General features: G+C 44.0%; 1 protein-coding gene across 4 annotated transcripts in view; it reads left to right on the plus strand.

The window, feature by feature from the left end:
• Nucleotides 1-14,627, plus strand: part of LOC142498675 (cytochrome P450 2G1-like) — a 127,379-nt gene that overhangs the window by 24,041 nt on the left and 88,711 nt on the right. For all 4 annotated transcript variants that reach the window (XM_075606933.1, XM_075606934.1, XM_075606937.1 and 1 more), the window contains exons 2-4: nucleotides 611-773; nucleotides 1,535-1,684; nucleotides 14,428-14,588. In XM_075606933.1, coding sequence (XP_075463048.1) covers nucleotides 611-773; nucleotides 1,535-1,684; nucleotides 14,428-14,588 — 474 coding nt within the window. The remainder of the gene's footprint in view (nucleotides 1-610; nucleotides 774-1,534; nucleotides 1,685-14,427; nucleotides 14,589-14,627) is intronic.

Genomic DNA, 14,627 nt, shown 5'->3' on the forward strand with positions numbered 1-14,627 from the left:
GAAAAAAACACGGATCGATACATAACCTTTTCCTTATTGCACGCTTCCACACATGAGCATCTGGTGAACATTTGTAAAAGTCATAGTTTTCGATAAAATACTGATAAATTTGACCAACTGTTGCCATCTTATGATCTGTTGCATTAATCGCGGCCCATATTAAATAAGCGTTTTTGGAACACGGACTGCGGTGGTGCACTCATGTCGGGACTCTCAGGACTCTCAGGACAATAAAACACCAGACACTGTGCATGTATTTATTAATATGAAAAGCCTAAATTGATACATTATTGTAACTTCTTCAGTACCAATGCCAATTTACAATGGACCACTGTGGTATTCTTTTAAACACCGTCAAGTCGACACATTACAATTCATGAATATCTGCCATCTGGCGGATACGCGAAGAATTGCAAACAATTAAATGCGAACCATTATCAATAAGCACATGAACCGCGGGTGTGAATGCAACATGAATGCGGCATGAAGGTGGTGAAGTGCAGTGAAGTGCGTGGCATTCGAAAAAATCCCCGAAATAATTCAGAGATGTTGGAGAATAACCAGGGCCGCGGATGTAATGAAAGTAACACCCATTATTTTACCTTTACAGCTGTCGGAGAAGTACGGCTCAGTGTACACTTTATACTTCGGGTCACGTCCTGTTATTATTCTCTGTGGCTACCAAGCAGTGAAAGAAGCCCTCATTGATCAAGGAGACGAGTTCAGTGGCAGAGGAAGGCTGCCTACACTGGACAGAATTATCCAGGGATATGGTGAGAAACCTGTGTACATTACATTCTCTCTAGCGGTACTGTAATGTACATCCCACTCTCTCCCACCACTTCAATTCCAGTCTTACTGTATTAGGATCACCCATTTCCTTCATATGCTTGCCCTCAGAGCCAAAACCTCACATATTCCTATTTTCTCAATTATTCATCCACTCATTCTAAAGCAAGAGTTTCCTCAACGTTTTATATTAAAGAGAATATTTTTTTTACAAACCTGTGTGGCTTCTTCTTTTGCTCTTTCTAACAAAAACATTTTTCTAACTGGCATGCTGTTTGCCTCTAAGTTAAATGTTCACTTTATTTTTTCCCCAATTATTTTGCTTTAATAAAACAAAAAAGGCAACTCCAATGCATTCTGTAGCTAGTTATATGCAAAACAGTCACACTTACGTTTAATGTAATGTTTCTTTTTACAGACTGCAGTACTTATCTGTAGTAGGTTTTTCACTTTCTGACTTCCATGCTTTGCTAGAAACCCAAAGCAGAATTAAATAGTGTGGTGATTCTCTTGGAAAGGAAGCCTCTCACAAGAGTCAACAACTCTACAGTACATGCAGCATTATCAACATACTGTAATTCTGTACTTTAAGATTTCAGTTAATTCCTTGGTTTTAAAATCTGATCCCTGCATGTTCTGGGTTTCATTAGTCTCATTGGAAAACAAGTTAATTATGACAGGAATAAAGGTTGTTAATACTACATATACATGACATGCTCCAGAATACAGAATTTTTGTTTTACAGGGGTTATTTTGAGCAGTGGAGAGCGCTGGAAGCAGCTGCGACGCTTTACTCTTATGACCCTGAGGAATTTCGGGATGGGGAAAAGGAGCATTGAGGAGAGGATCCAGGAGGAGGCTCAGTGTCTGGTGGAGGAGCTCAAGACATATAAACGTATGAATAGGACTGTCTAGTGTTAAGCTCTCATGTAGATTTGTTATACTGTAGGTTGTGATATCTTCTAGGGCAGCGGTGCGCAAACTGGGCAGCGCACCTCCCAGGGGGGTGCAAGATTTTCTGGTGGAGCATGACAGTTATAGAGGTCCTGCGCTCTCCCCCCAGGCATTTAAATTTAATGCTGGGGGACAGTACGATGCCCTCTATAACCCACTTACATTCCTCATAGGTTTCTTTTTCAAGGTGCGTTCGGCTCTCAAAATACATATGTTTTACCAGTCAAGAAGGTATAAGGACTTTATAAGAAATTCACATTACGTATCATCTTTGTAATGTTTCTAACTGCCTTGGAAAGAAATGTACAGTATGACCACATCTAATGTCTGTGATACCTTTTTAATTGACAACATTTTACAGTGACAGCCTTCTCATTTCATCAAGTTATAAATAACAAGCGTTTATGAAATGTTATGAATCACTAGATCCCTTATTTTCTCTTAAGACCTGAAACTGGATGATTAACCCCTAGGGTGCCATTATGACATGGAATGTCTTGACACAAGACTTCTTGGGAGAAATCGTTCAATGCAAGAGGTGAACGTGATCGGAAGAGAAGTGGAGCATCCTCCACTTCTGTTATCATCACCATGTAATCGCTTCCCCAAGTGATTATGTTCCTGGAAGATCGGTGGCACCCTAAGGGTTTATTGGATTTGAGTCCAACAATACCAAATGTATGACTACAACATTGAAAGTCCCTTTTTTTTTTCTTCAATGTTTGGGGTTTTCCCACTGAATTTTAGAAATATCCACTATAAAGTTATTAGCCCTTGAATAGTGCTTTCCGTGCGATAGCGCCAAATCGGAGGTATTGGAGTTAAAAGAGTAAAGGTCATTACTTGAAACCTGCTAATGAGAGAAGGTTAGTTCCCAAATGTTTGTTGTAGAGGTTGTTAGCCTATTAACAAAAAGTACTGTGTCACAGACAATACATGAGAGACACATCTTTCTATATATTTGACTGTCGCAATACATCCAGTTAAGGCCGTGATTACACTAAAATAAAGCACACAGCGATGCCGCGCGGGGAAAAAGGAAATTACATTGCTACAATCATAGTGATTATACCAATGGCGACGGCCGCGCAGCACCGTACTGCAAAGTGACAGACTGGAGAGGAGACAGAGGATTTTGTTTTGGGCAGGTGACCGCTGGGTCACATGAATGGTTCAGCCAATGAGGGCGAACTGCTCATGGCCCCGCCTCCGCCACGCCTCCCTGTCTCTGCTTTTCAGTTTCCCTGCTATAATCAAGATGCCGCTCGGCGGCAGCACAGGGTGACGTCATCAGATTGCGCAGCCACCCACCGCATGTGGTACTGATGCAGCGACCGTTATTCGAACACTTCACGCGTTATGTACATTGGAATCCCGATTTGAAACCGCGGGATGAATTACAGCCTTCCCGCACAAAGATGCGAGCGCGGCGAGTGCAGAAAAACAAATTTTAGTGTTCTGGCTTTTAAAAACATGAAATTGACACAGTAGCACAGTAGCACAGTGGCACAGTAGCACAGTGACACAGTGACAGAGTAGCACAGTAGCACAGTAGCACAGTAGCACAGTGACACAGTAGCACAGTAGCACAGTAGCACAGTAGCACAGTGACACAGTAGCACAGTAGCACAGTAGCACAGTGACACAGTGGCACAGTAGCACAGTAGCACAGTAGCACAGTAGCACAGTAGCACAGTAGCACAGTAGCACAGTAGCACAGTAGCACAGTAGCACAGTAGCACAGTAGCACAGTAGCACAGTAGCACAGTGACACAGTGACAGAGTAGCACAGTGGCACAGTAGCACAGTGACACAGTAGCACAGTAGCACAGTAGCACAGTAGCACAGTAGCACAGTAGCACAGTGACACAGTAGCACAGTAGCACAGTAGCACAGTAGCACAGTAGCACAGTAGCACAGTAGCACAGTAGCACAGTAGCACAGTAGCACAGTAGCACAGTGACACAGTAGCACAGTAGCACAGTAGCACAGTAGCACAGTAGCACAGTAGCACAGTGACATAGTAGCACAGTAGCACAGTAGCACAGTGACATAGTAGCACAGTAGCACAGTAACACAGTAACACAGTAGCACAGTAGCACAGTAGCACAGTAGCACAGTAGCACAGTAGCACAGTAGCACAGTGACACAGTAGCACAGTGACACAGTAGCACAGTAGCACAGTAGCACAGTAGCACAGTGACATAGTAGCACAGTAGCACAGTAGCACAGTAGCACAGTAGCACAGTAGCACAGTAGCACAGTAGCACAGTAGCACAGTGACACAGTAGCACAGTGACACAGTAGCACAGTAGCACAGTAGCACAGTAGCACAGTAGCACAGTAGCACAGTGACAAAGTAGCACAGTAGCACAGTAGCACGGTGACATAGTAGCACAGTAGCACAGAAACACAGTAACACAGTAGCACAGTAGCACAGTGACACAGTAGCACAGTAGCACAGTAGCACAGTAGCACAGTAGCACAGTAGCACAGTGACACAGTAGCACAGTGACACAGTAGCACAGTAGCACAGTAGCACAGTAGCACAGTAGCACAGTAGCACAGTAACATAGTAGCACAGTAGCACAGTAGCACAGTGACATAGTAGGACAGTAGCACAGTAGCACAGTAGCACAGTAGCACAGTGACATAGTAGCACAGTAACACAGTAACACAGTAGCACAGTAGCACAGTAGCACAGTGACACAGTAGCACAGTAGCACAGTAGCACAGTAGCACAGTAGCACAGTAGCACAGTAGCACAGTAGCACAGTAGCACAGTAGCACAGTGACACAGTAGCACAGTGACACAGTAGCACAGTAGCACAGTAGCACAGTAGCACAGTAGCACAGTAGCACAGTGACATAGTAGCACAGTAGCACAGTAGCACAGTGACATAGTAGCACAGTAGCACAGTAACACAGTAACACAGTAGCACAGTAGCACAGTAGCACAGTAACACAGTAACACAGTAGCACAGTGACACAGTGACACAGTAGCACAGTAGCACAGTAGCACAGTAGCACAGTAGCACAGTAGCACAGTGACACAGTAGCACAGTAGCACAGTAGCACAGTGACACAGTAGCACAGTAGCACAGTAGCACAGTAGCACAGTAGCACAGTAACACAGTAGCACAGTAGCACAGTGACACAGTAGCACAGTAGCACAGTAGCACAGTAGCACAGTAGCACAGTAGCACAGTGACACAGTAGCACAGTAGCACAGTAGCACAGTGACACAGTAGCACAGTAGCACAGTAGCACAGTGACACAGTAGCACAGTAGCACAGTAGCACAGACCTGTACACATTCAATTCATCCATTTATCTGCAAACGAAGAAACAGAATCCATGAAATTCAAACAAAACTTCCGCGATATGCGCGGGTGCCTGGGGCGATTGGCCGCGTTCATGCTGCGTGGGGAACAGCAGAGAACTCAAAATCGGCGCCGTGATGTGTTCGAATAACGGCCGTTGCATCAGTATAAGCTCAGCCTTACACACAAGTTATGCAAGATGTTTGCCAAAGCATAGAGAAGTATGAATCTGTGGAGATCCGCTTCTTCATAGGTTCTAGCAAAATTTCAGAACGTTCTCAAAACATCACTGGAACTTTTTGAACTTTTTGAAGCCAAAAGTTTTAGAGAAATTAAAGAAAGAAAAAAGAAGATTTGGGTACCTGATCCGGATCTTCATGGGGGATGGCATCGGGTGCTGTTGGAGGGCTTCAAGGTACGTGAGCTTCCTGTTTCCCCGGGAGTCGGAGGGCCACCGCTTCTAATGGTAAGTAATATATTGAATGTTTGTAAATGTCTCTTTTTACAGGTTTATTCTTTGGATGTGTTTTTTGATTTTTTTGGGGGAGGCACATTGACTGATAATGTATTAATCTGTACCACTTTAGGGTACAGATGAATACATTATTATGACAATATTTGGGGGGCATTTCTCGCTTGGTATTGCTGTTGCTTTTTTTCATTTCTGTTTATTATGTGGATGTCAATGTTTGTTTGTTCATGCTTAATGCTAATAAAAGGTTTGCGATTGGTGTTCGTTTGTAGTTAATGTTATATTATGTTAGCTAATGCGTTTTATGGTTAGTTCAGATATTGTAAGAATTTCTTTCTTTCTATTTAATGTTTAAATTCATTAATGTTGTAGTAATTCATTGTTTGGATTGGTTAGTGTTACTATTCATTTTGAGTTGGTTTAGGAATGAATTGGTTTGATTGGTTAATGGTTTAATTAATTAATTGTTGATGTTGTTATTGCTTGTATTGATTGGATTAGCTGGCTACTGTTTTTATTTAATGAAGTGTGTTTTTTTGGAGTTCAGTTAGGTTTTATTATTGTGTATCTGGTGTATTAATTTATTGTAATTAGTGTGCCCATTGAGTGCTATAGTGGCTTATCATGCCCATATTATTATTATATGGGTATGATGTACCACTATACTACTCAATGCCTATACGGTGGGTATATTAAGTCCTAGGTGGGTGCTTAGGCTTCACGGATGGGTGAAGGGGGTATTAGTCATAAGGATGGGTGTCTAGGCCTTGCGGGTGGGTAGCAGTTGGGTAAATCCTTTTATTACCTTAGCGTTATTAATCACTAAGGTAATTAAGGGATTAACTCCCCCCGCAATCCCCCGCAAGGCCTAAACAGCCACTAAGGGCCAAATTCCCCCTTCACCCACCCTCGCTAGCTACAGTAAGCCTGGCATGGGTGTTTAACCCCTTCATTGCCTTAGCGGTTAGCCGATAAGGTAATGAAGTTGCTGTACATGCATTTTTCCTGCATCGGATACATGCCAGGGGGCTCCGGAGCTGCTATTAATGGCTATCAGCTCCGGAGACCCCCGAAATTAATCCTAGGCAGGAAAAGAGCCTGATTTTTTCTATGTCCCGATACATCACAGCTCATCGAGGCCATCTCCCCACCAATTTACCTAAACGTTGAGGTGAATTGGATTTGGTTAGAAGATCGCCTTTTAGGGCTGCGATAGGCTGCGTCAGCCGACTCACGGGTATCTGAATCACGCGAGTTTATGATCCTCCCGAAAATGGTTGATAAGCTGCTGATCGCTGCTCAATTGGCGATTTTCTTTTGATCATAAAATTTTGCGTCGATACAGGCCGTTATCGACCACTTATCGAGGCTTTCTGAATACGAGTAGCCATTTTGGACGATAAGTGCTCGATAAGGGCCTTATCGAGGCTTTCTGAATGCGGCCCCAAGTGTTCACATAGAGCATTCCTATACAAACCTTGTATATGGCTTAGAGCATGTGTACTTGAACAAAGGGGAACATTATAGCCAACAAGGTGCAGAAGGGAAGCATATATTTTGGAGACTAAGAAGTGCTAAAGCAAAAGTCCTGCTCTGAAGGTGGGGGGTGGGAGGCGCAGGGGAAATGTGACAAAGTAATTCTTCATTGAAAATGTGGTGTATTAATAGAACAGCTTCCCAGCCGAGGTGGTAGAGAAGGGCCCTTCAACTAATCCTCCAAAGGGGCTTGATCAGAAAACATTTAGGAGTAGAGCGGTGTAGATAGATTTTTATTTTTATTGTAATGTCATTTTAGATATTTTTAAACTGTTAAATACTATACAGTATCAGCAGGGAAATGGGCGTCTGGAACCCAGAGGTCCCCCAAGTCTCGTGCATCTTTTAGGACAGCGGCAGGATCCCCAGCGGCACAATCCTCAGCGTCGCTGCATCCTCCTGGAGCTCCGCATGTCAGCAGGCCAGGCAAGTGCTCCTCTTATGCGTACTGCGGGTGAGACGAGCGGGGGGGATCCCCTACTCCTCCTCTGCTGGGGCCCTCTGTGTGGCGATCCGTTGTGATGCTCGCTGCGGTCTCGGCTGCTGGTGTTGGCGCTCCGTATCCTCCGCATCCCCAGTCGTCCTCTTCTCCAGCTTGTGTCAGACCCAGGCCTCGTAGGAACCGCGTGCAGTCCTCAGGGTAGGAGAGCATATGGATTTTGCCTCCCTTATTTACCACGATTTTAAAGGGAAAACCCCAGCGGTATTTTACATTGTTGTCCTTCGGCTTTTGGGTCAAAGGCTTTAGCTCTCTCCATCTGTCAATGGTTTTTTTTGAGAGGTCACTGTATATTTCAAGATTAGTGTTCTGAAACTGCACTGTGCCCCTCTCCCTGCTTGCCTTCAGGATCGCCTCCTTTGTCAGGTAGTGGTGCAGTTTAACGATGACATCTCTTGTTCTTCTGCTGATGCGCCTGGGCCCGGACTTGGCCTGCCCTGTCTCCCCCCCCCCCCCCACCCCCCCCTTTTTTTTGTCCCCCCACCCCCGTGGGGTTCGCGGACGTGGGGGGGTCCTCTCCCTCCCCTCTCCCCTGGGGCTGCCTGTTCTGCCGCTTGTGGACGGGTCTCGGCCCTTCGTGTGGTTGCCCCCCCCCTCCGTGGGCTATGGCCGCGGCTCTCTCCGGCTCCTCTGGATGGGGGCCGGGTGGAGAGGCCCTGAGTATGGGCCTCGGGGGGGTGATCGTGGGGTTTGCGGGGGGGGGGGGTGCGGGTGTTGGGTTTGGGGGGGGGTTGCTGGGATGGGGCTGAGGGGGAAGTTTGTTTGCACTTACCTGGTTCTAGGGCCAGGGACCTATACCAGTGAGATTCAGATAGCGGAGGAGTATCTAGTATTCTTTCGGCAGCCCCTGGGCGAGATCTGCATGCCTCTGGGGCCATCTAGTGGGTAAGCACCACATCAACTCCACAATAAATGAGTATGGCCATAGCACGGTGACAGGGAAACCTAATCTCTGGCGTAGATCAGGGACAACTGGGTGCACCTAGTAAGCAATTAGGCGAAGCAGACCAAGGCGAACACAAAATGGAAAAGGAAAAAAAAAAAATATAGCCCCGGGTTGAACCCAGTTGTAGTAATACCCAATACCTAAGATGCGAGCCAACTATATATTCCCCAAAGACAGAGAAGCTATACACCGAGGGAAAGGACATTAAGATGGAACCGAGGATAGGTGTCCCAGTTGGAGAATTATAGACTTCAGAGGAGGGCAGAGATACCAGATACGGGGAGCAGGCGCCCACCCAGATCGAGAATAAATACCCAAAGTGCACTGAAAGACAAGGCGGGTCTTCATGTTGATTCTCAGGAAACGTTCAGTTAACTTGTTATACATTTCCTTGTTAACGTATTTGCCTTTTAACTAGGTCCAGTTGACCACATGACTAACCATAGGGGGTTCCGGGTGTATCCAGGTGGGTCCACGGACCGGATGTCCCGAGAGGTTCTCAAGGACACTATGCCCTACCCCCCATCCTTAGAGTGGTGGGGGTAACCATGACGGGGCATACATATCGCCCACTCATTCTCTTTTTCTTTTTCTTCTTCTCTATCTCCCCCCCATTCTTCCCTACCTACCTCCCCCAGCCCACGCTAAACAGAGACAAAACCCAGCTGAGCCGAACGGAAAGTCCAGACACTGAAATTCCACAAAGCAACAGATCACAAGAGGAGCTCTGAAGGCAGGTCCCCCCTCCATCGTGGGAACATGGAGGGAAAGGTAGGATGCACTACACACCCCAAAACCATAAATGGCTCTTAAAACGACACTTAAATTAATATCCTTAAATGTTAGAGAGTTAAATTCGACCACCAAAAGAAATCTTGCCCTCCAAGAGTTCAAAAAAACAAAAGGCGACATACTGTTTTTACAGGAAACGCATTTCAATACTACGGCCCTCCAAAACACCTTCCAGAGGGTTTTCCCACAGGCGTACTATGCGTCATGCCCCACAAAAAAAAGAGGGGTAGCGGTCTTATTTAAGCATACGGTCAAATTCTTGTTAAAACAAGAGACTGCTGACCCAGAAGGGAGATACATTATCCTCCAAGGTACCCTGTCGGGAGTGGATGTCACTCTTGTTAACATCTATGCCCCAAACGAAGGCCAGCCCAAATTCTTAAGAGATCTATGTGACCTTATGAACCCCCAAACTCGAACTACATTGTTACTAGTAGGAGATCTAAATATGATAGCAATGCCGGAACTAGATAGAACAAACCCCACAGGGACTCCACATCCCCGTGTCACGGAAGAAAATGCCAGAGAATTTAGTTCTCCCTGACAGACATTTGGAGGGCCCAGCACCAGGGGCAGCGGGACTACTCCTATTTCTCCCCCCCACACCAAACCTACTCAAGGATTGATTATTTTCTGGGTACTAAAGATATCTTCCAGGCAACCTCCCAGTCAGACATAGGATCAATATCTTGGTCGGATCACGCCCCGGTCTCGCTGACACTCTCCCTCCCCTTCTATATAACTAACCAATATAATTGGAAACTGAACGATTCTCTGTTAAACCAAGTAGATGTAGAAATAGAGATTAAACAAAAACTCAGAATACTTCACGCTGAATAAGGGCTCTGTAGAGTCACCAGCAATGTTATGGGAAGCCCATAAGGCGACAATCAGAGGGAATATCATCTCCATAGCATCACATAAAATAAAGCAAAAACTCTATAATGAGCTAAAGTTTGGAGAAAGTCCAACTTTTGGAGCAGAAACATAAAACTAATCCCTCGAAAAAACTATTCAAATTGCTAGACAAAACTAGATCTGAACTTAAGCAGACCCAAATGGATGAAGTGGAGAGGGCGTTGCGGTGGACCAAACAAAACTATTACGATAAAGGTAATAAAGCCGACCGATTACTCGCCTCCAAATTGCGCGGAATGAGAGCTAAATCCCAAATATCAGCTATTTTGACAAAATCAGGTACGAAGACACTTTGTGAGACGCAAATAGCAAACGAATTTTCGGACTATTATAACAAATTATATAACCTAAATTTTCCCAAAAATAAATCTTCAGACGCGGAGGCTATCTATACATACTTGGAAGCGTGTAAACTCCCGACACTTTCGGAAAGTAACCTCTCAGACCTAAATAATGAAATCTCCCTAGAAGAATTGATAGATGCAATCGCCCAATTAAAACCTAGCAAAACGGCAGGCCCGGATGGATTCTCCAATCAATGCTACAAAAAATTTAAGGCGGTCCTGGCCCCGTATCTACTTGATATGTTTAATGCGTTTCTGGAAGGAACAGTCATCCCACCATCTATGTCTAAAGCTAATTTAGCAATCATACCAAAGGAAGGGAGAGACCCACTACAGTGTGTAACTATCGCCCCATAGCCCTCCTTAATTCGGATTTAAAACTGTTCAGCAAAATTCTGGCAAATAGACTGACCCCCATACTCCCAAGCCTGATACATATAGATCAAGTCAGGTTTATTTCCGGCAGACAGGCCTCAGACAATACTAGGAAAATTATAGATATAATCGACCATGTACATCTCTCATCCACAAAGGCCATCCTGTTGAGCTTGGATGCGGAAAAAGCATTCGACAGGATTAGGTGGGACTTCCTAGACCAAACCCTACTTAAATATGGATTTCAGGGCCCATATCTAGAAGGGGTCAGAGCCATATACAGATCTCCCACGGCTATAGTGAAACTCCCAAGAGGAGACTCAAACCCTATAAGCATAAAGAATGGTACTCGACAGGGATGCCCCTTGTCTCCGCTTCTGTTTGCTCTCTCTATCGAACCCTTGGCAGCAACAATTAGAGATGAAAAAAACATAAACGGAATTGTAATAGGAGACACAAACTACAAAATATCGCTATTTGCCGACGACATTATCCTAACTCTCGCCAACCCCTTGATTTCACTCTCGAACTTACATTCACAACTAGATAAATTTAGCAAAATATCGGGATATAAAATCAACATGGATAAGTCGGAAGCATTGAACCTAACCCTATCGGATTCTGAAGTTAAATTACTACAAGCAAATTTTAAATATAGGTGGAACTCCACAAAGATCAAATACTTAGGAATCCAAATAACAAGGGAGTATAATTCGCTATACAAACATAACTATCCACTCTTATTTGAGAGGCTAAAAAAGGACATCCAGAGCTGGAACGAATACCAGATATCTTGGTTAGGAAGAATAGCCACGATCAAAATGAATATCCTACCAAGGCTCCTGTATTATTTCCAGACTCTTCCTATAGATATTCCAATGCCGGAGCTTAAAAATATACAAAACAGAATTTTCCAATTTATCTGGCAAAATAAAATACCCAGGGTAGCTAGATCTATTATGCTAGCCCCAAAAGATTGCGGAGGCTTGGCAGTCCCAGATATCATTAAATACTATTTGGCGGCCCAACTCAAACAAGCAATAATGTGGAACAATGATCCAGCCACCAGTTGCTGGGTGGGACTTGAGTCTACCTATACAAGACCTCTCTCTCTCCCGGCCGCTATGTGGACCGAGAGGGGAGGAGAGACGTTCTTGGAAACATTAAAACTGGGAGCAATGAAATGTACATGGCGGATATGGTCTAGAAATAAAGATAAATATGGTCTGACAGCCAGTCCAACACTACTAACCCCTATATTCCACAACCCTGAATTCCCCCCAGGCTGGCTCCCACAGAGACTCAATAAATTTAAGACGTTAAAGCTGATGGTTGCTGACGACTTTGTAGATAACGGTATAATTCTACCACTCCAGGCGCTGGAGAAGAAACACCAAATCATAAATATACCATTGTTTGTTTACCTCCAAATCAGGCACTACCTGCAATCAGTCTCCAAAGATTCGGCATTCAAACCCTTAACAAATTTTGAAAGACTGTGTAGGAAAGGATACTACTGTAAAGGGCTGATTTCAGAGATATATCTGGGCCTGGCGCGATCAGCGGGTTGTTCCCAACATAGCTATATGATCAAATGGGCAGAAGATTTGAATACAGAGATCGATAGAGAAGACTGGGAGGACATTTGGGAGGTAGCTGCAAAAACATCAATCTGTACCACTATCAAAGAGAATATTTATAAAATTCTATTTCATTGGTACCTAACCCCGAGCAGGATGGCTAAGATCTTCCCCGGGTCCCTGGATTTGTGCTGGAGGGGATGCGGGCAAAAAGGAGATATGGTTCATATTTGGTGGAGTTGCCCAAAAATTCAGGTATTCTGGGTCATGATACAAACATTGATCAGAGAGTACCTAGGGGTGGAGGTTGAGGTGGAACCGCTGACCATGGTGCTGGCCAAACCAATAGATGAATTAGGAACGGCAGAAAGTAAGATGATAACTCATGTAATGACGGCTGCCCGCTGTGTTATTGCGGCTGCCTGGAAAAAGGTGAATGCGCCTTCTAGGCAGACGGTCCTACGGAGACTAAGGGAAATAAAGATGATGGAGCTCCTCACAGCACAGTTGAGCCAGAAAACTGACAAATTTCACAAAATTTGGGAAACATGGCCAGGAAACTAGGGACCCCATAGAAATAAATACAGAAAGACCAGACAAATGGGCTCGCCCTCCACCCCCCCCCCCCTCCACCCCTCCCCTCCCTTCTTTTTCTTCTTTTCTACATTCTTCTCTTTCCTTTGTTAAGCTCATGAGAGACGCCTACGGAAGCGGCTGCTTCCCTAACACAACCGGAAATAGAAAGACAGACCACACTTATTCAAAAACCGTGTTATAGCAACTATTTTATTTCAGTAATGATGACGAACTGTTAATTCCCTTTGTTGTATGGACAAGAGACACTGTTAAAACATCACATGTATTCCAAGACTATATATTTGTTATGTCTCTCCAAAACAATAAAAAAAATTGAAACAAAAAAAATACTATACAGTATTTCATTATTCTCCAAGAATTTGTAACTTCTGTTACATACTGTACATATTTACATTACCTTAGCTGATAAGGAAGTTTAGGTGTGAAAACCAGCTGTTACTGTAACTGACTTAGCATCTAGCATGAAATTAACTGCAGCAGGGTGGTCTAAGTGTCACATTAAGGCTCTGTGGGGGCTTCTGTACATTTGCTCTGCTGTAATACACTCTACCACAACGTTTCTAAACTAGTTGTCTGCAAAGGAAATCAAAGCTGATTAGCATAGAAACAAGAGGATCATAAATATTCTAAAAGATTAAAGATTCTACGGACATCTGAGCCTCCCAACAGGTAGCGAAGTACTGTACAGACTGGGTAAGCCCAATGCACTACATCTGTTCTCAAGTTAATGTGTTTATGTAAATTTATTCCACCAAATGTAATAGGAAATACATAAGTTAGTTTCCAATTATCCAATATTTTTCCAGTGATAGACTGGTTTGGAGAAATGTTCATCAGTAAATCATTTTACCCTGTCTACCCTCGACATATGTAAATATGAAAATATTAATTACGGTACGGTAGTTACATTAGCAGCTGTTTCAATACCATGTAATAAACAAGCATGAGACTTCTACACAGATGCAGTGTGTACACAAGATTTCAAGACCTTGCACGTGTCTGCATCAGTCATACAGACTATAATAAAAACTCTGTTGTTCCACTACACCAGGAATAAACCTACACATTTCTAGGACTAATACAGTTTCTAAAACTGTGCACTGTTACATGGGTTGTCAACTAAACCTCACTATTACAAGTCAGAACTTTTCAATGAAAACAGTAATTATTTTGATCCACAATTCACAACTCTCCCTTATTTGGGTTTGCAGACTTTGACAGCAATGTACCGTATGACTAATCTAAAACTGTAATCTCATTCCATTATCTTGCAAAAAGAAGTAACATTTTCTCTCCACTCCAGAGTCACCAGTCAATCCCACTAATATCTTCGTCCAGACTGTCTCCAATGTCATCTGCTCTGTTGTCTTTGGGAACCGGTACGAGTACGATGACGTGAAGTTTCTGAAGCTGCTCAATATGTTTAATGAAACCTTCATTCTTATGAGCTCCACCTGGGGACAGGTAAAATGCTTTAGATTTTTAGATAAGGGGGAGGCTGCA

Source organism: Ascaphus truei, chromosome 7 (assembly GCF_040206685.1).
Source record: "Ascaphus truei isolate aAscTru1 chromosome 7, aAscTru1.hap1, whole genome shotgun sequence".
Taxonomy (NCBI): Eukaryota; Metazoa; Chordata; class Amphibia; order Anura; family Ascaphidae; genus Ascaphus; species Ascaphus truei.